At 35.7% G+C, this 23,643-nt stretch overlaps 3 protein-coding genes and 2 non-coding genes across 11 annotated transcripts; 4 read left to right on the top strand and 1 right to left on the bottom strand.

Annotated features, from left to right (window-relative positions):
* Positions 1-1,378: 1,378 nt before the first annotated feature.
* On the top strand, positions 1,379-5,720 carry LOC113699497 (serine/arginine-rich SC35-like splicing factor SCL30A). Its single transcript, XM_027219869.2, has 7 exons — positions 1,379-1,500; positions 1,610-1,643; positions 2,656-2,825; positions 2,972-3,049; positions 3,878-4,045; positions 4,743-4,889; positions 5,205-5,720. Exons 3-7 carry the CDS (start codon positions 2,683-2,685, stop codon positions 5,479-5,481), a joined length of 813 nt encoding a protein of 270 aa, XP_027075670.1. The 5' UTR covers positions 1,379-1,500; positions 1,610-1,643; positions 2,656-2,682; the 3' UTR covers positions 5,482-5,720.
* Positions 1,842-1,924, top strand: LOC113719414 (small nucleolar RNA Z102/R77). The gene has a single exon (XR_003454884.1). It is a non-coding gene; the product is annotated as a small nucleolar RNA Z102/R77 (small nucleolar RNA).
* On the top strand, positions 2,073-2,150 carry LOC113719409 (small nucleolar RNA Z102/R77). Its single transcript, XR_003454883.1, has one exon. It is a non-coding gene; the product is annotated as a small nucleolar RNA Z102/R77 (small nucleolar RNA).
* A 3,192-nt stretch (positions 5,721-8,912) lies between the features above and the next one.
* On the top strand, positions 8,913-15,717 carry LOC113699506 (glucan endo-1,3-beta-glucosidase 4-like). Of its 4 annotated transcripts, none has more exons than XM_027219877.2 (6): positions 8,913-9,463; positions 11,318-11,407; positions 11,507-11,635; positions 13,208-14,455; positions 15,208-15,235; positions 15,382-15,717. In XM_027219877.2, the coding sequence occupies exons 2-6, from the start codon at positions 11,398-11,400 to the stop codon at positions 15,539-15,541; spliced, it is 1,575 nt and encodes a 524-aa protein (XP_027075678.1). In that variant the 5' UTR covers positions 8,913-9,463; positions 11,318-11,397; the 3' UTR covers positions 15,542-15,717. The 4 variants fall into 4 exon arrangements, with proteins under 4 accessions (XP_027075678.1, XP_027075684.1, XP_027075698.1 ...); XM_027219883.2 differs by having other exon boundaries at positions 11,510-11,635; XM_027219897.2 differs by lacking the exon at positions 11,318-11,407 and having other exon boundaries at positions 8,916-9,463.
* Positions 15,718-16,576: 859 nt separating this feature from the next.
* On the bottom strand, positions 16,577-23,643 carry LOC113699536 (uncharacterized). Of its 4 annotated transcripts, none has more exons than XM_027219919.2 (14): positions 23,153-23,643; positions 22,938-23,035; positions 21,953-22,035; positions 21,680-21,806; positions 21,092-21,155; positions 20,254-20,351; positions 20,075-20,159; positions 19,088-19,211; positions 18,430-18,536; positions 18,248-18,312; positions 17,392-17,473; positions 17,230-17,309; positions 17,022-17,145; positions 16,577-16,915 (listed from the first exon to the last, which is right to left on the bottom strand). In XM_027219919.2, exons 1-10 carry the CDS (start codon positions 23,404-23,406, stop codon positions 18,276-18,278), a joined length of 1,077 nt encoding a protein of 358 aa, XP_027075720.1. In that variant the 5' UTR covers positions 23,407-23,643; the 3' UTR covers positions 16,577-16,915; positions 17,022-17,145; positions 17,230-17,309; positions 17,392-17,473; positions 18,248-18,275. The 4 variants fall into 4 exon arrangements, with proteins under 4 accessions (XP_027075720.1, XP_027075708.1, XP_027075713.1 ...); XM_027219907.2 differs by having other exon boundaries at positions 18,435-18,536; positions 23,153-23,639; XM_027219912.2 differs by lacking the exon at positions 16,577-16,915 and having other exon boundaries at positions 17,099-17,145; positions 17,230-17,321; positions 18,435-18,536; positions 23,153-23,642.

A 23,643-nucleotide genomic window follows, 5' to 3' on the forward strand; every position in this document is an offset into this window, starting at 1 on the left:
GCTCATCAAACTGTTCAGAGGCACTTGAACTCGGTTAATGCAAGTTTCAATTCAAAACTTTGACCAAGCAAAATTGTAAGTAGTAGTAATAATAATAATAATAATTTCACTTTTTAAAAGAATAAATGAGCATAGTTTAGATCAAATCTTACTTTTGAAGGGTAAAAACAAATATAGATCGGATCATTTATTTGATTACAAATACGATCTAACCTTTTTCTTCTAAAAAATGACCATAAATAGGTCATGTGATGGATTCACAGTAAAAAGTAGTTAAAACACATAAGTTGAGACAAAATTTTTACTAACTTGATTTTGGTAAAACTTGGTTCCAACCTAAATTTTTTAATCATTTTTTAGTCTAAAATCACCACGTGACCCATTTGTAGTCATCATATATATATATGTATATATGTATGTATATATATAAAGTCAAATTCCACTTTTTGTTGTACAAAATGAATATACATTTAGTCATATTTCACTTTTTAAAAAAGAAAAATGAACATAGTTCAGATTAAATCTTACTTTTTTAAAGGTAAAAACGAATATGGATTTGATCATTTATTTGATTATAAACAGGATCTAACCTTTTTCCTCTAAAAAATGACCATATATAGGTCATGTGATGGATTTCTGGTAAAAAGTAGTTGAAAATATAAGTTGAGATGAAAATTCACTAACTTGATTTTGTGAAAAACGTAAATTTATTAAAAAATAAAAGGTAAAAATTCATTTTATCGAAATATGAAGGACGTTTTGAATAATTTTCCTTTTTAAAATAGTAAAATTGATAAATTCCAAGTATAAAATCAAGTAAAGTACCATCAAGTTGAGTTGAATTTATGGCGTGAGGCATATATTGGGTGGTCAGAGGAAAAGAAATATAAGTGAGAGTTTCGAATTTCAATCTTTTAACTTATACTAATAAAAAAAAATTTTGAGTCGAATTTAAATAGTGCACTACTTGAATTCTACTCGAATAAAAATATTTCGATTCAAGTTTTTAAAAATTGACCTCGAAATCTTATTTGGCTTTGTTCGAATTCGAGTTCAAATTCAATCAAATCGTCCTCAATCAAACTTATTGATATAAATTATTATTTTATATAACTTTAAACAAGAAATACAATGTTCATCTTTTGCTAATAAATATAAGAATAAAAAGTATAAATACATATTCAAATCTCGATTAAGTGCGATTAAGCTCTACGGCTCATCAAACCGTTCAGAGGCACTTAAACTCGGTTAATGCAAGTCTCGAGTCAAAACTTTGATCAAGCAAAATTTTGAGTGGCTAAAATAATAATAATAATAATAATTGTCGCATAACTGCGCTTAACCCGTATAATTTCACACGTGGCACATCCCCCCACTACTTATAAGCCGCGTGGTGCAGAGCAGGGTTTCCAATTCCCCAAATCGAGACCCAAATAAATACACGTCGTTTTGTTCTAACCCTAGCGCTTACTCCGCTTGTTCTTTGTCGCCGCCGAATCGGTATCTCCTCCTTCTTTTTCTTGCTTCTAGGGTTAATTTCTTCCCTCCTTCTGTCCCTCAATTTACCCCTTTTTACTGAATTTGCTTCGTTGTTTGTTGTTCTTTGTAGGTTCGGAAATTAACCATCGGCTGCTCCACCTTACGTATGTTGTATTCTCTTTTCTGATTCGGTTTTCTTGTTGCATTATTGGGGAAAAAGATCACTTTCTGTTGTTATTTTATCGTCTAAAGTTTGCTGTTTGTGTTTTTTCTTTTCTTTGAAAGGTTGATTTCAAAGTAAGTTTTACTGTTCTTGGCGCGTTTTAATTACTGGGCTATTATTAATTAAGTGGGTTTGAAGAGAATGGGATGATGATGATTTTTCTAGTTATTTGATGGCCAATTTGATGGCGATTTATCTTGTATTAGCTCTAGCTGATCGTTCTCTGGCCGAAGCCGCTTTAAAATAGTGAACCTTGTTGCGTGACAATCTAAATAAAAAGATTTCTTTTCTGTTCTGAAATTGTTTGTCTTTTTTGCTCGAGTTTCGCAAATGCAGTTATTGGTTTGGCAGTGGATTTTTATTTAGAAGAGAATGAAAGGATGACACTTTTATGTTTTGATGGCCAATGTGATGGCTTTGAACATGTATTAGCTCTAGCTGATCATTCTCTTTATTGGTGACTTTTCAGCTAGTGTTGCCTCCCACAGCCCTATTTTTTATCTTAGTGTAACCCTGCCATTTTTTGGGGTGTCTGTTATGTATTTTCTTTAGTTTTTGGAAGATGATGGTAATCATTGAGTTATTACCGTCTTCATATGGTAGGCAAAACTAAGGTGTGAAGTATAAGGATGAATATGGATTGTGGTCATTTTAGTATGTCAAATTGGTCTTCTGATTGCTTTGGCTATTGAAAGTCATAAAGTGAGCAAGCTATATTATCTTTTATGCAGACCCAGTTTGCAATTTTGGGTTTTTTGTGGGAGATGCATTTTATAACCATGTTAAAGTGACTGACATCTTCTTCTTGTTAATGTGAACTGAAAAGTTCACAATTTAGGTCGTCATTGCAATTTTTAGACACTGTTTACAATTTTAAATTTGTGCGCTTGTAGTTTCTGTTGCATGCCTACATACAAATTGATATCTTCTTCCTGTATAATTGTGCATTTCAGGTTTTGAAGCATTTCAGATTTTGAAGAATGAGGGGAAGGAGTTATAGTCCTTCACCACCAAGGGGTTATGGTAGAAGAGGAAGGAGCCCAAGCCCTAGGGGTCGATATGGTGGTCGTGCCAGAGATGCTCCTACAAGTCTCTTAGTTCGCAACCTTCGTCATGATTGTAGGTAAGGTTTAATCAACAGTTACATCCTATACTTTTCCTGAACTTCTGCAGAGTATATTTGTGCTAATATTTTACCTAAATTTACTTTTCTATCCATCTTCTTCTCTCCCGTTTTTCTTTCTTATGTTTTAAGTGTTTTGCTGGCAGGCCAGAAGACCTCAGGAGGCCATTTGGACAATTTGGACCCATTAAAGATACCTACTTGCCGAGGGATTATTACACTGGGTGAGCTTGTCTGGCTTTCTGAGATGCTTTTATAAACCCTTCACCCTTTATGGGTTACTATAAACCTTTTTCCTCCCCAAATGTAATTAACTGAACTCAATTTTTTTAAAGTTTTTTTCACTGGGTTTGTTTCTGATAGAGTATTGCTTTCCCTGGCCTGTTATTCTTTATTATCTCAATTGGGCTCCTCTATTAAACTTTTGGGATTTAGCAGTGAATTAAGAGTTTTGAAGACTTCAATCAAGTAGTAAGAGTTCTGTTGAGACATTCAAGTAGTAAGAGTTCTGTTGACACCAATCAAGTATTAAGAGTTGAAGGTGATGTTAATGATAATGAAGATTGGAAGGATTTGACTTTGAATACAATGTGAAGATGTCAAGATTTCAAGTCTTGAAGATTTTCAAGTTCCCTTATAACTTACACTTGCAAGGTCAGCTGCCATGTGCTTGCTTATACGCTTATCATGGCCTTCCATGTTATTGGGATTAATTTAGTGACTGCTTATGGCCATCTTGAAATTTTCTACTTAAGGTTTGATTCTCGAGTAGTTTGGTTGTAGTATAAAGCTCTCTTTGTATATGAACGTGTGTTCTAAAATTCACCCACTTTGTTGAAATTAATCGTTGAATACTAAGTTAACCAAAAATTTCTGAATTTTTCTGCTGCATCCTGCCTTGCCAGGAGTGAACTTAGCCGTTCAACAATTCCCAAACCTTTTTGAGTTGAAAACTCCTGTTAAATGGCTTGTATGATGCAAGCACTTCAGGCAGGCTTCTTTTTGGGTATGCATATATGTTTTCTGACTTTTGTCTTCTCTTTCTGTTGAAGTGAACCGCGAGGCTTTGGCTTTGTCCAATATGTGGATCCTGCTGATGCTGGCGAAGCTAAATATCAGATGGATGGGCAGGTGTTTCAAGGCAGGCAATTGACAGTTGTATTTGCTGAGGAGAACAGGAAAAAACCAATGGAAATGAGAGCCAGGGAGCGAGTAGGAAGGTAAGTTTGGATTATATACATGGATTTTTTTACTCTGGATTTTACCTTATATCTGTTTTTATTAGAGCAATATACTTGAAGATAAATTCTTATATCTTATTCTAGATGGAATGCGGTTTATACCTGTAGCTGTCCTGATAAAGAATTCCTTTAAAAAAAATACACATTTCATATGACTTGGTGAAAGCAGTGAAAGCAATATTTTGTAGATTCCAACCTGACTTCGATAACAGTTTGACAGATAACTAAATAATCTTGATTTCCACTTTTGCTTTTCCAGAAATCCGTCTGTTCTTTTGCGAATATGATAGGAAAATTTTTATTCCACATGGGTGGATGATTTCAGTTTAACAGCTTCTAAACAATACCTTAATTTTTGTTGTAGTTAGTATTCTGTTTGCTCATGTGGTTGTCCTTTCCTTATATGTCTATTTTGATCAATTACGGGCTGGTATTTACTCTTGGATAAGTGATTATGCTGCAGGGCTGAATAAGCATCTTTCTTTCAAGTTTGTCAAGTGTTTGTCTGTAACGTGTTATGACAAATCTTTTTTTTATTGGTTGAAGTTATTGATTAAATATTGGACCTCTGGAAGGCTGTTGGGATGTTGTTATATATAGATTTGCAAGAGTAAGTTTGTGATTTAGCTGACATCTTAGAGAAGATTTATTTATTTCTAAATTGTGTATTCTGCAGGGGTCGTCACTCTGATCGAAGGCGTTCTCCTGTGCGTTATTCACGTTCCCCTCAATATTCTCGATCTCCACCCTCTCGCTATGCAAGGTCTCGTTCTCGAAGTCGTGATTATTATTCACCTCCTCCGAAGAGAAGACAGTCCTCAAGGTATAATTGTTCCTTGCTTTCATACACATGCACGGGCACAATGAAATGTTAAATAGTGTGAATGTTAATTTGTTAGATTTTTTTTTGATGCACCAGGATTGCTTGTCTTTTATGTAGCACCAGCTTCTTGTTGTTTAAATCAGGGGGGATACTAGATCTTTGCATTTTGATATCATGTTTCATGCCTTCTGGATCATTGAGCTTTCCCATTTGTCCTTACTCTTTTGCACCCCTACGTCAATAAGTTTTCCTATTTGTTCTTACCCTTTTGCACTCCTTAAATTCTTGCCTTTTCTCCCAATATATAATTGACAGATCTATCTCACCCCAAGAGAGGAGGTACAGTCGTGAGAGGTCATACTCCCGTTCTCCAGCAAGGGAACGTTCTCCTCCACCCTATGATGGCCCAAGGAGTCGCAGCAGGAGCCCTGTCAGGGAGCTTTCTCCACCATACAATGGGTCAAGGAGCCGCAGCAGAAGTCCAGTTAGGGGTCAAAGCCGGGGCAGGAGCCCGAGCCGTAGTAGAAGCAGGAGCGCTGATCCTGTGGATTACCGAAGGGACCTTGATAGGGATGGTTCTCCCTATCACTGATTCCGATGGGGTGCTTCTTTGTCATAGATATGCTGTTTTAATGTTAGTACCAGATCTAAGTTTGCTTTAGCGTCTAACTGGATTTGAAGATGTGTGCTGATTTTTAAACGTATTTAGATACTTGTGGTTTTGCCCTTGGTATTCTCGGATTATGTATTCAAGTGAATTGAACGTAGAGGCATAATGGTCATCTTCCCCTCAGTCTTACCTGGTAAGAATGAGAGGCAAATTCGCTTGAATATTCTTGGACGTATTTAGATACTTGTGGTTTTGCCCTTGGTATTCTTGGATTGTATATTGAAGTGAATTGAACGTTTAGGCATAATGGTCATCTTCCCGTCAGTCTTATCTGGTAAAAATGAGAGGCAAATTGAACAGGGGTTGTAACCCAGGCTTTTGGCCTTGGTGAAGGCAATCAGCTAATGGGTTCTTTGGCTTGGGGATTTGACATTTATGTAGTTTAGGAACTGAAATGGTGATTCTCGTGATCGTGGAAAGCTAGTCATGATGGTGTGCTCCTGCCAACTTTTTTCCATGGTTCCAGATTCGTCGTTCATTTTGTGAACTTGTATTGATACCCGGGTCCAGATCCTCCTGATTCTCCGCCAGTTCGTGTGAGGACTTGTCAATTGAGAGTGGCATGGAATTTTAATCTGTTGCAGCTCAGATTTTCAAGTTTATGTACAAAATTTGCTATCATATTTTACAAACCGGAGGGAATTAAGAAAGCGAAAACATACCGAGGTAAATGGGACAGCGCGTTTTCTATTTCAGCCTTCTTGGCGTGGTCTTCTAGTTTCTTAGTTGTTGTTGGATTGAAACATCTTTTAGGCGCATGTGGGGCTTAACCACGCGATTATTCCGAACGGCTCTTTTAATTGTCAAATTTGCTGTCTAATCCGTCAGTGTTGATTAAATTTTAGTGCTCAATGATTAAGTTGAGCCATTGGATTTTCTCTGTTTCAATGGATATCTTTTTCCAATTTATGACACCATTCCTATGACCTGCATAGTGCATGCTATCCCATTAAGAAATCTTTGTTTGGAGCCTGTAAAAGCATATCTAGCATGCATGTATGAATTCCTCGAAGCAAAACTACAATCACAAGGAGTTGCCAACATTTTAACTTTTTTAACTTTTAACTATAATCTTTGTTAACATTTTTCTGAAACATTTTAACTTTTTTCTCCCTTGAATTAAAGGAAGGAATACACAGGAAAATTTTGGCATTTTGCTGTCGAATCACGATGTCTAGTGGGCAGGCTAAGGGAGGTTGATGGGAGCACGAAGGCTTCCAAGAATTCAGCAACAAGCGTTGAGACAACTATCATGCTATTTGTTGTAGCACATGTGCAATTGCTACAACAAATAGAAGTATGTCTTTCTTGCCTCCACTTTTGTGTTAGGCCTGTCTATGGGGTCTTTATTGGTTACTCGTTCTGATGTATATTTAGGTGCTAAATTTTTCGAAAGGTAAGATTAATTAGACAAAATATTTAAATACAAGAGAAGATAATAATTATTAATACGTGTGTATATATATATATATGAGGGGTTAAATAAAATTAATGTCTATTAACGAGTGCCTGCCTAATGAGCACTCGTTGCAAAAGTCCTTTTATTTTGATATGAAATTATTTCAAATAATATTTCGCTTACATTATAAACACACTTTCCAACACATCTTTTTATATTCTCAATCACCTTTTTATCTTTTATACATTACATCACAAAAAATATTACAATAATTATTCCAAATAATACTTTATCCAAACAAACCCAATTACTAGCTTTCTCTGTAATGTGCAGAGTCTATGACATTTGACAACAAAACCATACATTTATATACTTGAGGAATGTAGACACAATCATGGACGACAATTCCTGTTTCAAGAATTTGGAAAGTCTTAAATGGTAGCTTTCAGTAAACACTAAGGTTGTGTTTGGATTGCATTTTCCATGATTTTTCATGGAAAAATTACTGTAGCGATTTGATGTATGTGAGGGAAAAAGGTAATAGGGAAATGTGATCACGGAAAACGACGAAATTTTTCAATGAAAAACCGCAATCCAAAAAATGCTTCAAGAATTCAGAATGCAGGTTTCAGTAGCTTTCAATGACCATATTATATGTACACTACATGTTCCATATTGAATGCCACTGAAGCCAAATTTGGGAACTCTTGAAACGGAAACTGTTGGACTTTGATTGCACCTGCTTTCTCCAGAAGAATGTGTTTAGTTTATCTAATGCTATCTGGATCTGTTCAAAGGTTAATTGCTTAGTTTTACTATCTTTTTAAGGACCACAGTCAAATTCTGTGAGGCCTGCATTGTGGGAAGATGCAGGATTAAATAATTATGCTCGAGACACAGGAACATGCATTGGATATCTACCATGGCCCAGGCGTTGTTGCTCATAATATCTTAACTTTAACTCAGCAGTATTTCTTTTTTTTTAATCTTAAACAACCATAGCCTAATTCTGAATTGATCTTATGTCCATCTATTATAGCATTTGATTAAGGATGAAGAAGTGTAAGATTACCAAGCATGTTTCTTGGATTTTTAAATGTGCTCTTCAAGTCCATGAGGGAGTAAAACAACAAATATTAAAAAAAAAAGTTACTATTTGAAATTAGGACAACCCCCTTCCAGAGCAAAGGGATCTGGAACCGGATTAGGGGTAAATTGTATAATGCGAACACGAATTGAATTTTCCAAACTATCGTCAATTATTCAGGCTGTCTGTGTATGGTGGTGGTCTCCTAATTTATTGTGAAAAATAAATTAGGAGACCACCACAAAAACTTTTATAGTGAAAAAAATTTTGAAAAATAATAATCCGAACGAAAAGCCCTTTTTTTTCACAAAAACTGACGCTTAAACTAGAATCCGTTACACATTCAATTGTTTTAGTATATTTTCTACAAAAAATCAAAAAATTGCAACCCAAATGAAAAACACTTTTTTTTTCACAAAAATTGATACTTAAACTAAAATCCTTTACACATCTGTCGTGCAAATTCAAACACTTCTTCAACATCTGTTTCACTTTATCAAGAAAGAAGAAATTTAGTCATAATATAATTGCACCCAACATTTATAACCTGGTAGAAGAAAAGATTGTAACAGCCTAGTTACATCATGTATGGAATGTGAAAAGTTGCCATGCGACCTGTGACTCTTCAAAGTCCCTTATTTTACTCCTCAATTAGAGAAAAAGCACAAATCTTTTTGGAGGGAAATCATAAAAGACAAGGACCTCATTTGCGGCCAACTCATCTACTACTAATATTATGCCTCAAAAGAAAAATGGAAATCCATTGCACCACCTGCTTTGCTGTACTGAACTAGACTAGACGCATGGTGATAATCTCAATGCGTCCAAGAAACCCAAAAAAAAAAGGACAAATAAAAGAAGAATCTTTTTACAATTTTGGTATTTTATTTTTTGATCCAAGCACATATCAAAAAGACAAAGCTAAATAACAAAAGACACTACTGTAGTGTAGTCAATGTCTGGAACTGAGAAGTCCGAGATTTAGTAGAGCCTTTACTAGAAGCTCCCTGCTCCTTTCATCCCAGATCCTTTTAGCTTCTCCCTAACGTACTTAAGCTACATTTTCATAGTTTAGTACTATGTTTGTATTTATTTTAATATAATATGTGTACGTGGGCTAAAATTGTACTAGAATTAGTATACTAATTTTGGTTGGTGGGGCCATGTTTTGGACAGTAATAATTATGTAATAAATTGAAGGTTTATTTGGGGAGTGTAGTTTTAGTTTCCAGTTTAGTTCTGTGGAGCTCTCTAGGATTCTGTCTTTGGTTCTGTTTTGTGGGTCGTCAGTTTTTTCTTTGAAAAGTTTGGTAGTGGTTTCACATTACGTTGTGACTTTCTATAGGGCTTTGCTGAGGTTTTCTAGATTCTTTGTGAAAGCAGATTTCTTGGATGCTGCAATTAAGTTGAAGATAAAGGTACTTTTTCATTTTCTGCTTCTATTCTCTAAAAATTGGTTCTTGATTTTCTGCTTCTGGGTTTTTGCTAAATATTGTGCTTTTGAGGGGTTTTTGGAGTGTGGTTTTTCTCAGTGGAGCTAAAATTGTAGTGGGTTCACTTTTTATTCTCTTCTTGGTTTCATTTGTTGATTTTCAAATTTTTGGAACATAGTGTATGACAAAGCTAGTTTCTTTCGGCATTAGTGCTCTTTTGAGGGTCTGAAACAAATTTTGTTTTTAAAACATCTAGTCGGTGCTCACAACTTTTGTTGAGGTTTTCTGTTCTCGCAAGGATGATGTTTTTGCTTGCTGAATCTTTGCATTTTTTTGGTGTATGTTCTGTTAATGGCTTATGTGGATTTGCTTTCTTATTGTTGCTAAGGAAACTGATGGTGATTTTTATAAAGTTGCTAGCTTTTTCACTTTCTTACTTCTCTGTCTCTGTTGAACGATCTGTTCTAAAATTTCTTCAAGCTGTAAGGTATAGAGTGTTTTAAGACTCAACAGCTATTTGCTGTTTCTACATTTTACTTGTTTGTCAATAGACACACGAGCTATTTCATTTGCTATTTTGTTTATTATGAGACTTGTTGAATCTTTTAAAAAAATTTGGCCATTACTGTACATTAGTTTCTTTCTTAATCAGTTTTTCCGCTTCTTTCTACAGTTAGTCTAAAAATTGATACTTTGTTTAAATGATATTACTCCTAAAAACTATGACATACTTTCTTTGCTTTTCAGTCATAAAAGTTGATAGTAATGCTCTTGTCTAATGGTGGGATTTTCACTTAAAGAACTTTAGTGGTAGCAATAAGACCAGCTCTCTAATAAGGGAACACCATCTTTGGCGACTGGAAACAGCATGTAATGGAAATTAATTTTGATAAAAATGAGAAGTGCATAGATGAACTCTGATAAAGGTAAAGCAAGAAAGGATAATCTAAGAGATGATTATACAAATGAAACGGTACACATGGATTGTTGGAAAATAACAAAAACAGTGGCAGTGGCAGAATTACCTTAGGGAAGATAATATTGTATAGATGGAGTTGTTCATTTTACACCAACAGGAGGTAGTAATCTTTTAAACATAATGTGGTCAAATGTGGCTCGACAGTGAACATAAACCTAGATGGAATAGCATGCAGAAGTACATTTGGTACTGATTAATGGTAATATGGGATAAAGGTTTTCTGGATTATGGAAATTTGACAGCATATTCAGTGCAATGCTTTCCTTAATCTGCTTTTTAACTTTTCCTTGTGCGGTCTTCATCTTGCTGTCATATGCTTGTATGTGTATGTCAAGTGGATATCTTGTATAGTTCTTTAAACATGTTAATGTTCACATGCACAACTCTTGTGGAAAAATAGATTTTTATTTTTTTCTGCTTCTAATATTTCGTGCATTAGCATACTTGATAAGTTATTCTTTGACCATAAACCTTTCAAAGTTGGTAGGCAACAGAGACACTGCTGTCCTCCTATCATTAGAAACCATCCAGTCTTAGACCATGTTACCATTGTAGCTTAAAACAATTCTACTACCGGCTTTCGTCCTGACGTAGAGAACATTTTAGTGCTTCTCATACGGAAAAAGCAGCCACCAGATGTGGTTCAGCTGTGTCGTGTTATCATTTTTGGGTCAAATTTTTAATTAGAGGAGTTGTTTAATGTTAGTCTAGGTGTGCATAGTTTGGCCGTGTGCTCTGCATGGTGCATTGCTGCAGCTTCAATGATCATTCTAAGAATAATTAGAGTCAGCGACTATAGATGTACTACCTGCTTGATCTGTCTTTCTGAATTGCCACTGTTTCTTTGAGATGAATTCCAGTTAGCCTGTCTATGAGAACTTAAACAGCATGGGTTTCTTTTGAACCTTGATCATCTTTCAAGGTTTGAGGCTACACTTACATGATACAAGGTCATTAGTTCTTCAGTTAATTTTCATGCTTTACCTATAACATAGATCCATGTAATAGACAATGTACCGTGTGTAACCACGATTTATCTGCATCTTTAGCAGTCTTGCTAAAAGAAAGAAGACAGATCTGCAGTGAGTCAAAATTGTACTTTATGGTGGAGCCAAGGATGCTCAAACTGTGGCTTGGTATAATTATATTGTTCATCACCTGTCTCTCCATTGCAGCAGGTAATTTGATTCACTTGTACTTTCTGAGTTTTTCTTTTCTTCAAAAATAGATTTAGCTTCTTTATCCTGGCAAGTCATCTGTGCATCCTTTTTATATAAGACTGCATTCCTGAAAACCATGGTGCCAAAAGGCCACTTGTGTCTTTAGCTTGCCTTTGCATCATCTTTTATAGTCCCTTTTTCTTTTGTCGGAGCTGTGATATTGGCTTTGTTATTGGACTACATATAACTACATAGAGTAAATAAAACATGGCAAACATGGAAATCATGTTTTATGTTTCCCTTATATGGAAAAAATGGACCTGATGCCTCTATATGTGTTTTTAATCAAATTGCACCTTCTATAATTATGTCACTGCTATTAGTATGGCGGTCTTCTCAGTTGTGCACGAGTTAATTTTTCGTTCTTATGGGTTTATTACTTAATAATTTTTTGTACGTCATCCCATAATAATTTGTTAAGATGCTAGAGGTTAATATATTTTGGCTGCATCTCTGTATCTCAAAATATTAGTCAAATGCATCAAGAATTGGAGAATTGTTTTGCATTTGGTTTGAGATTCATGCGCATGTTGTTAATTTGGAAAGCCTTAGTCCTTATTGACCAGTTACTGTATTTTCTTACAATTGCAGTTTTAAATCATCTTTAAATTTATTTTTAATTCTTTTGGATATATGCTTGAGGGAATGGAAAACCCTGTCCTCTAAAATTCTTGAAAGAACTGTCAATCCAGTGTAACCCAAGGCAAATTTTCCAAACAGTTGCACTCATCAGATACTGGAGATATTTATAGGTAGTATGCCTTGTTACCTATTTTCTTAGAGGAGGTTTTTAATTTAACACATTAAGTCTATAGTTGCTGCCTAAAAAAGGCTTGCAATAATTCTCTTAATGGTCCAATATTTTGAGTTTGTTAGATCTGCAGATGACCATTAAGGTGATTTTATTGTTGCCAAACTGAGGAATGGATAAGATTATAAAGCTATGAATATAATTTGGATTTAAAACAAATGTTCAAATATATTTTGATTTATGAAGAAAACAAACCTGCGAGTGAGGATTCATATGGCCAATCTCATGTTCTGTTGGCTAGAAATTTGCGATGTTATCAGCCACTATTATATGCATTCCTGCAAGATCATGAATTTCTGTTCATATATGACCAGAAGCGATAGAAGTTTCTCCATATTTTGCTCGGATTTTGTAAAATGGTGCCTTCTTATTGGCTAGCTGGTTAAATGGCATTTTATGTAGCCTCTTCTGAAACCTGCTTGGTCAGTGTTTATATGTTGTTTTTGTTCCTTATTAAGGATGCTAGAATTTTCAACTTATACTTCTCTTATCAAGAAAGTATCCAAATTTGCTTTGTTTTGACTAGTGCATTAACTTGGCTTTATGGCTGCCATATATACCGGAAAACATATTTAGGCTGTTGAGAATACAATGGATTGCTGTACTAACAGACACCTTGACATCTGTTAGGGACAAAGATTTATTAGTCTACCATTTAGTCCAAGACTATTGTTATGCTTTCTTCTTATTGAACATTTATCAAACTCTTGAGCTTGTAGGAGCATTTGTTGGTTTTAACATTGGCACCGACCTTTCAAACCTACCATCAGCAACTGATGTGGTTGCCATCTTAAAAGCCCATCAAATAACTCATGTCCGCCTATTTGATGCTGATGCTCACATGTTGACTGCTCTCGCGGATACTGGTATTGAGGTCATGGTTAGCGTCACAAACGAGGAGATTCTGGGGATTGGTCAAACTCCATCTGTGGCAGCGGCCTGGGTGAATAAGAATGTTGCTGCTTTCGTTCCCTCAACCAATATTACAGCTATTGCTGTGGGCAGTGAGGTTCTAACTACCATTCCTAATGCTGCCCGTATTTTAGTTCCTGCCATGAATTATCTTCAGAAAGCTTTGGTTGCTTCTAACTTAAATGATCAGATTAAAGTTTCAACCCCACAATCAATGGATGTAATCCCTAGGCCCTTTCCTCCATCAACTGCAGCATTCAATTCCACATGGAACTCCACAATTTTTCAGATGCTTCAGTTTTTGAAAAATACTAATTCCTATTACATGTTGAATGCCTATCCTTATTATGGATATGTTAATAGCAACGGCATCTTTCCAATTGATTATGCTCTTTTCCGACCACTTTCCTCAGTTAAAGAAATTGTTGATCCAAATACCCTTTTGCATTACGACAGCATGTTTGATGCTATGGTGGATGCTACCTATAACTCCATTGCAGCATTCAATATCTCAGGCATCCCGGTTGTTGTGACAGAAACTGGCTGGCCATGGCTTGGCGGTGCCAACGAACAAGATGCCACAGTAGAAAATGCTGAAACTTTTAATAATAACTTAATCCGGCGTGTATCAAATGACTCTGGTCCTCCTAGTCAGCCAGACATTCCCATAAACACTTATATCTATGAATTGTTCAATGAGGACAAAAGGCCAGGGCCTATTTCAGAGAGGAACTGGGGAATCTTTTTTCCCAATGGAAGCACGGTATATCCAATTAGTTTAGGTAGTTCAGTTAATGTCAGTACAAATTCTTCAGGTGTATTTTGCATAGCTAAACAAGATGCTGATTCCAAGAAGCTGCAAAATGGACTTAATTATGCTTGTGGACAAGGCCAGGGTAACTGCTCAGCCATTCAGACAGGGCAGCCTTGTTATTTCCCTGATACTTTGCAAAATCATGCTTCTTATGCCTATAATGATTATTATCAGAAGATGCACACCTTTGGTGGAACCTGTGACTTTGATGGTACAGCAACAACTACAAGTCAAGATCCAAGTAAGCTTCTCTATCCTTTTATCGCCATCATGCCTGAATAAGTCGTCTTTGCCTTGTCTACATCTCATGCATGCACTTATTCATTTACATGGATTTGTAGATGAAGGTAGTGTAGATGAAGGCAAATGTATCTTGTTTTCTGTTTCTTTAATTTGTGTTTTGATTTTAAAAATAAGGAATTGGTGATATAACATACTTGGAGGAACTGCAAAAATAGGTTGCACTGAATTTTGAAAATAGGACCTCTGCTTTGAGTTGGCTGTGAAACCTTTTCATTTGGAAGATGTCAAGAAGTTCTGTACTTGTTATTGCCTATTGAGGACTGACGTGTAAGACAATTTGGCTTTGATCATACGTTAGAGCATATTAGAGTAATAGGGAAAACAAACACTATTTGTGGTGTGACGCGTGAAAAAGAATGTTGGTTGAGCAAATTTTGTAGTGAAAATTGGGGCATGTGAAGTTGGTTTGGATGGTAATCAGCAAATCATGATTCTGAAGCACTATTTCTGTGGTGAATATCAGTGTAGAGAATTGTTGTGTTGCCAAATACCACAATGGAAACATGCAAATGTTTTACCCTCAGCATTTTGAATAAAGACGGTGGAAGTTGATTATCATCCTCTCCCTGCCCCCTCCTTTCTCTCTCCTGTCACATGAATAATTCCAAGTTTGTGCAAATATTTTCTGGTAACCATTGGTTACTCTCTGCTACATGTCACTAACAAATATGCTGTTGTGTTCTTCGGCAGGCTATGGATCCTGTAAATTTACTGGAAGGTGAGAAACTATGAACAACTTCAACAGAGATAATTTTTATTTCTTTTAATGTCAAAGGAAAAGATTGGGTGGAGTTCTTTGCTTTAATCCAACTCATTCTTCCAAACAATTATAGCTAACACTTTGTCATATTTATGTTGAAACAGTTCAAGTACAAGTGGTCGTGGTCTATTTCCACCTCCAGCATTGGGACCTGTAGGTCCATCCTCACAAGGCTCAAGCGTTCGAGCGTTCAGTTTTGGCTTTCTGTTGGTTGTATTTTTGTCTGTGGTCATGGCTGATGTTAGTATTTCCATGAGTTTGTAGCATCATTAAGCACAGAAATTGTACTTAGATGACAATGCAAGGGAAAATTTATCAATTTTTGAGTGTGTAGATGATTGATTGACATATTCTTTATTTTGCACCATCAAATTGTTTTTCTATGTTTAAGTGATTCAGTTATACTACAAACCAAGAGTGAAGAGTCTTAGTTTTGCATCCATGCTAGTGAGCAAGTATTGGGTGATCTTTGATGCCTCTGTTGTTGCTTGTCTGCTCGCACAGTGCAATGTACAGTTTGGCGTTATTAACATAACAAGCAGGCATGAGGATAAATTTGGAACCACCAATTTGTTATTCCTGCAGAATCTGCTGTTCATGACAAAGACAGATGTTGTGATTATGGGTGAAAAACAAAAAATTTCTTGTAGTATAATTATCTTACAAAAAAGTCCTTGCGATTTTAAATCATACATATCGGTATCTCATGATTTAAAGTGATTTAAAGTATTGATGTAAACGTGTTGGAACTGCACGTGGTTCTTTTGAAAAATAGTTTTTTAAGGTAAAATTTAACCTGAATTATCTATTTTGCTCCTCATACCTTAATAAAGCAATCATAATTTCTTTTCAATTTTGTTCCAAACTTGCAAAAATCGACGATTTTTGTTTATATTATTAGTGAATGAAACTAATGAATCAAAAACTGTTTGTTTCAGGCTATTTTTTGCTTATATTATTAGGATATTTCTATCATTTCACTCAAAATCATTTGTTTTAACGATTTATGTCGATGTTTTAAATTATTTCAAACCATGAGGTATCGATACGTATGATTTGAAACCATAAAAGGTTTTTCTGTAAGATAGTTATACCACATGAGACTTTTTTTGTTTTTTACCCTATGATTATTGATCAGGTAAAAGGATAACTGCTTTTCCGCTCCTCTTGGAGATGATTTCACAAATGTGAATAAAACAAAATTAAAATGGATCTCACTTGTCCTCAAACAACAGAATAGGGGTCTCATTTGGGTAGAAATAGCAGCATACGCTTCAGGATTTAGGCACAACAAAAAGATTAGCTCCAAAGCAGCAAAACATGCATTGTGTGAAATGCTCCAAGATACATTTAACAAATTTCAACTTAAAGGCCTGATTTAAGTACATCAAAATGTTCCATATGCCGTGTATTTCATGTATCTCCTACATTTTGGCCTTGATTCTCATTCTTCAAAATGTCATTTTGTCTTCCCTTTGTTGGGAAGAAACCATCGTCTAACAATTTACATTTTAATATGCAACAATACAAAAGAGATTATGTAGCTGAATTCCAAAACCTCATGAATCAAGACACTGATATGGCGGTACATGTGAATTACGAGTCTTATTAACATGAGCTTGCTTCAGCTTTAAGAACCTGGATCACAATAAAAAAAAAAAAAAAGTCAACTAAATTGTCTGTAGAACTTAATGTGCTTGACTGCTTCTCAATGAGAATCCTCAAAGCAAAGATAGGAGATTACCAGTAATGTGAAGTTAGATATGAGCTACACAATTAAGCCATTGAATCACGTTCCTAGATGAGAATGTCATACATATATTCCCAATCCAATCTCCTTAGGATCTGTTTCTATCATCCATGGTGCCCTGTTGAGGAGAAAATCTTTTTCTGTTCAAATGTGGCAATTAAAATTGAGGATAAAAAACAGTCGTTTCATAGCAGATGTTTACTTGTTCATTATAAAATTCAATGTTCCTTGTGAAGCCCGCTTGAGAAGCATTTCCCTAGCCTCAACAGCAATACCCTGAGGCTACACACCAGACTAAAATTTGATATGGTATAACTACATCTACTGTATTATTGAATTTGAAAAGAATGATGTATATATATACCTCTTCTGGAAACCAAACACCAGGTTGTGTGCTTCCTTCAAGAACTGCAAGTACAAATGCTGCTGTTGCATTTCCAACTGATCTGCAAGATGTCTCATTAAGTTAGATAACATCAAAGGCATACTCCAGTCAAATGTCTAAAAGAAACTTCCTGTTTCAAGGTCAGTTTTTAAAACTCATTAGAACACCTATTCAAATGAATTCATTGGAATCTATTTGTCCAACTCAAGAAGGGCACAAAATGTACCGCGAAAATGGGAAAGAGACATTGAAGCAACAAATAAACAACCTGAAGAAAACATTTAAAGGTTCATCTATGCACTTCATTATATTCCATAAGGTCAAAATACCCAACCCACAATGGTCCCAGAACGAATTCAGCATTTTCATAGGAAGCTTTCCTCGGACAACAAGCAATACTTTGTGCTGAAAATAGCTGTTTCTCATTCAAAGACTTAACATTATAAAAGTTGTCATTAGCTTGATTTCATATTCTGTTTGTGCCTGCTAGATTGTCTTGAAATTTCTATTACACACCACAAGACCCGTGGTGGCCATTGTCCCTTATTGCCTCCGCTGTAACTCCAACAGAAGTGTGAATTCTAGCAAAAAAGCTTTAGAGCTAGACGTATCATGCTATGTGGTGAACCATAACAAAGATACATAGTTCTTAGTATGTGTCATCTATACAGATATGAAATTCTCTTCCATTTACCAAAATTAAAGTCTAACATTCAGGTTTCATCGACTAAAGATGCATGCAGGTACTCTTCACTCAAATCCAGCCAAAATTTCCTCTAATAGGGTGAACGGGTTACCCAAATAAGCAGCATGAAAAGAGTGATGAAAAACTTACTTAGAAAGCTGTCTATGACTGAATATCGCTATTCTATTGTATCCATCAGAACCCTCCAGATCAACCTGTTAAAATTAGAATAATGACCACATAACATAAATGGATCAAGCAAAGAAGTTCTATGTACAAGTCTGTGTAACATATGGATTTCAGATTATTATAGGTAATTGGAAAAGATTTACATCACCCGCATTGAAACTCTCTCTCCAGCAAACTTATCTACTGCTCGTACTAGTGGATCAAACGCTTGCACCAGTTGTTGAACTTTGCTTCTGTCTCTTAAAAATTCCTGCATATTTTGGCAGGATCATGCAAGGACAGTAGAAAGAGCTAAAGTTACTAGCATCATTGACTCATTATGTTCTCGGACAACAGAAGCTTGTCTAGCTTCATTGCTGCCTGCCATACTGTATAAACACCAGCGACATGCAGGGCATACTCATATTACCCTATCAATTTACTTCTCACTATTTCTATCCCTTTCACGCGAGGAAGACAAACAATGGACCAGGGCATGTGGCAGTCTTCTCCAGTCAATCAGAAAACTATGAATGAGCAAAGCACACTGATAAACTGCATGTAATTATTTCAATTTGAGGAATTTTATCAAATTGAATGGAAAAGACAATAGCTTGTGCCTAAGTTTACAAAACATTAAGCTGATAAATGATAAGAGAAGAGATGATGTTAAACAGGAGAAAGACCTACTCTGAAGCAATGAAGCAGTAGCATAAAAGCCCTCACTCTAAACTAAAAGCAATTGTCAACTGTACTTTGTGGCTAATTCTATGCAAAAGTTTAACTTTCTAATAAAGATGAATAAATTAATAAGTTGCATACAGCAGGTAGCAGATTTGTCATGGCCAACATTCCCCAGTTCCAGAAGAATGGTGCAGTTCCAAACCGAGCACTGACAGTTGGTACTCCAAGGATCTCATAAGCACTACGCACCTCTGGCAAATTTCTGAAGAATAAGAAAGCATAGAAGAAAATGAAAAATATAATCCAGTAGAACAACATCCAAAGAAAACGATTTTTTTCTATACTGTGTCAAGCAGCCAACGAGAATGCCTCTTCCACATTCGCAATCCAAAAGCCATCAACACCAAGTTAATATCATTTTTATTAAAGTTTTTTTCATAAAAATTACTTCAAAATTGGCCTAGCAAAATGGTTCAGTCAAATATGATCACAAGCACATGATGCAGGGGATGTCTTTGCAAATCACCGAAGTTACAGTCCCAAGAAGTTTCTTTCAAAGTAAAAACTAAAATTTCTGCCAAAAGTACTCATCAACACATGGCAACATTTTCCAGAAATCAGGAACTATGTGTAGTAAGAAAGAGATCTGACAAACAAGCTGTTAGTCAAACTAATTTAGAAATTCTATTCCAATACAAGGAATGTTGGTTGCAATTTCAGATGCAAATTGTAAAGAAATTTGGACAAGTTATCTAAAAGTACACAGCTCTTCATGTAACACAAGATCCAATTTGAAAAAAAGATTCCAAAGAAGCTCTTAGAGGATGAGAACCAAATCAAAGTTCTAGAATCTGCCACCAGGCTCGTCCTACTAACTATCTCTTCAACAGGGATGAATAGCTAACACCCCTATGTTAAATGGACAGAGGATATAAATTGAAGCTATTATAAGTAGATCAAATGGTAGGCAATGTACATCCATCGAAGAACTTTCATATGTAGTAGTTACACAAGTTTTTAATACACAAAAGACGAAGAGCAACATTCAGTTGCAAGGTTACAAAAGTAGCTTACAGTCATTAAATGTTAAGTGTCAGTGAAGAAGTTCCTAAGTTAAGAACTTACAAAAGAAAAACATCCCTCTTCCCGATCCCCATTCCAAAGTCAATGTTGAGCATTCCACTGTAGGGCTTTAAGTTGATTTTTTTCCCTGAATGTATAATCAAATAATTTAGTCAAATGCACAGTAACATTTGGTTAACCAAAGAAATAGGAGAAAGCCATAATGCACTTTAAACTCAGACCTTTGTTATATGCAACTACCTCTTCTCCAAGAAGTAAAAAGCTAGTAGACAATATTGTTGGGCCAGCACCACCAGAACCAGCTGTATAGTAGTAAAATCTACAAAAAGTATTGTAATCTATATTTATTAGTTCTTTACAAAAGTTAATCTATATTAGTTCTTTACAGTTGTGACAATCATAGGGTTATTAGTTGAACACATTAATAAAATAAGACTGATCAAATTCGAGCACATTGGAGGACAACTATTGAATCTGGATTTCTTACTTAATGCATGAATGATATGTAACTGGATCAGATTCGAGACCATTTTATACAATCAACTCTTGGCACTTGGAGCAGATGCAAACTTACTTTAGGCTCAAATGTGGAATTAGAATAGAAAATCCATGCATTAGATGGTAAGGTAAGAGGCCTAAGGACACCATGAGATATCAGATATCACATGTTTGACAAAACTTTCAAATGGCAACATTTTCCAGGTTTAAAAACAGCTTAGAAACTCTAAGATCTAAAGTGAATAACAAATAGTAGAGACCAAAAATAAAAGTGGCAATCCATGATTAGAGCATACTTAGAAGCTGTCGAAGGATGAAACCAAAAAAAAAAAAAAATAAATAAATAAAGTTGCAAATGGCAGCATAGGAAAAAATGGGATTGTAAAAGATATCCTGTGATGAAGAAAGTGGAATACTAGAAGAGGTTTAACTGTAAGAGAAGCACCTATTCGTTATATCTTAAGTTTTTGAAATTTAGATAAGCCTGTTTGAAATCACATCCGTCAGACCAAAGAAACACCAAAGAGACAACTTTAACATCTAACAAGGACACCAAATTACCTTAACCTCTCTGGTTTTACTTCGCTTTCACTTTTGGCCACACGAACAAGTTCTGCTGCCATAACTGCCCAGCGATGGTTCAGAAAATCAAGTTTTAATATATGGAGAAACATTAACAGTCAAGGCAAAATATTTTGCTTTTCTAGAATGATAATCAGGATTTGTTCGTTAAGAAAACATAAGGTTCTGCACGTTTCAAACATGTGGGAGTACAACTTTACCAGGAGGATCTATGACCTAAAATGAACAAACAGAAAGAGAATTTTTTCCAAATATAGGGCTGGAAGCATGGAAGAATCAGTGGCCATTTTGTAAGGAGTACTAAGATATACAACACAGCAAGTTATCGGTAAATAAGAGCAACTATTGGTGATCTCAGATTAGAAAAGTTTGAGTTTTGAAATGAAGAAATAGAGTTCCAGCTATCAAGAAAATTTTCATATAGAAAACAAAGACATAAAGCATTGCTCATGTAGTGTCTGCTTAGCAAGATATTGCTTTCTGCAATCCAATTTCTGTTTTTGGCTCTCTCAGTATTTGAAGCAGGCCTTAGAATGCATAGGAAGTTCAGAAGAAACTTAATAGCACCATTACTAACTCCTGGATAGATTCCACCAGTTGTTATGGCAGGAATGCCTGCAGTCACAGCTTCATCCATATAAGCTTTGGCACGGTATGCATAGCTTGTATCGTCACATACATCAATATATGCTGTCTGAGGATGAATAAACTAGTAAGCAGTGATTACATGCATTCATCAGAATAACTCAGCATTATCATATCTTTAGACTTGTGGGACCTAGAGTATTAGAAGAAACAGCATTCCGGAACTTATAAACATGTTGATTACCTTTCTCTCACCTTGGTCCGAATGGCAGCTTCCAGGACAGTGCACTTCTGAGCCTGTTGAAATGGCCCTGCAGTATGAAGAACAAGGTCCACATCTGCATTTGTACCCAGTACAAGTCAGGATTAGTACACTGAATTGATATAGTTAGCAGCTCTCAAGAATATTATGCAGTTCGCTACATTGCACTTTCTCCTGTTGCTTTGTAATGATACAGGATATAGAAAACTTCCATGGACTTGTTATGCTGAAAAAAAAGGGGAAGATGAAAGAGAAATATCTTAATTAATTACTGTTAGAAGGACATAGAGTTGCTTGGGTCTCCAAAATTCGCGGAAAATAAGTACCCATATTCAGGTTCATAATCAACATGAATTTTTTTTTCAAAATTGGCTATATTAACTAACACCACTTGCTCTCATACAAAGTACAAGTTGCATGATCTTGGCTTAGAATATGGCTATCTGGGAGCCAGCCGCAGTCGTTAAAATCATTGTAAACACAATTAAATGATATGGATGTTATTCAACTCAGAGCTTTGTATGAGAAAATTGATTAGTGAATCAGAAGCTAGTATATTTCATTCCTTCTGGCTCTCTGGGAATAAAGAGAAGCCTCTTGTGATACTGGCTGACTGACTATGTTTTAAGCACTGAATAAAACTCACAACTAGAAAAACTTGAGCTGTAGACTTCTTTAATCACATTAGCACAAAATTTTTAACATATAAACCAAAATTGGCCTGCTAATGAGAAGAAATTCCAAGAAAAACAGGAACCCAATACACATCAACTGGGCAAAATAACACATGCCCAACAAGTTATAAGCAAATCCCAATCAAATGCGCTGAAACAACAGGAACCAAATTTGTAAATGCTAGTGCAGACAGACAATGAACTACTGTAACAATAGAAGACAATACGCGTGAATATCCATCCCAAAAAGAAATCATCTTGCACGAATATAAGCAAATCAGAGAAAAGGAGTCAAAGGAAATACCAACTAAAGCTGCTTCCAATGATTTAGAGTCATCAATATTGACTGCAGTGAATTCTGAGTCGTCTCCTAATTTATCCACCATAGCAGCACCTCTTTCCCTGTAATATTGCACGAAGTATCCAAGAACACATGATTTCGGAGTAGTGAAAGGGATATGTTAGAATTAAAAACAATGGATGAATACTTTCTGAGCAGTAGTTATTCAATGAGGTTACCTATTTCGACCAGCAATGATTATCTGCAAGTCAGGGGAGAGTTTAGAGAGAGCAATAGCGGTGGAGCCACCAACTCTTCCGGTGCCTCCCAATATCAAGACTCTGGAATTCTTCTTCTTCTTCTCAACCTTTTCCTCAGGAAGTTGAACTGTCGTACTACTGTTGCTGCTGCTGCTGCTGCTCTGCTGGGCAACTGCCATTGCTAAACAACCACCTCTGCTGTTGATGTTCAATTGCACGCAAAGGGCACTCATTTCTCTCTCACACAGTCACACACTAACACATACAGCACACAGATGATGCAGTTTAGCTCCTTTCCTTTCCTTTCCTTTCCTTTCTTGGAAGGTTTAAATGAAACTCTCCATCTTCTTCTATCCCCCGTTCTGGTTCTATCTGGTTTAACGTTGGTTATGACGTGGGACTACATTGGACTTATAAATTGTGGACAACGGAGGTTCAATATTTGGGATCCGCCCCCTCTCCTCTTGGTT

Source organism: Coffea arabica, chromosome 1e (assembly GCF_036785885.1).
Source record: "Coffea arabica cultivar ET-39 chromosome 1e, Coffea Arabica ET-39 HiFi, whole genome shotgun sequence".
NCBI lineage: Eukaryota > Viridiplantae > Streptophyta > Magnoliopsida > Gentianales > Rubiaceae > Coffea > Coffea arabica.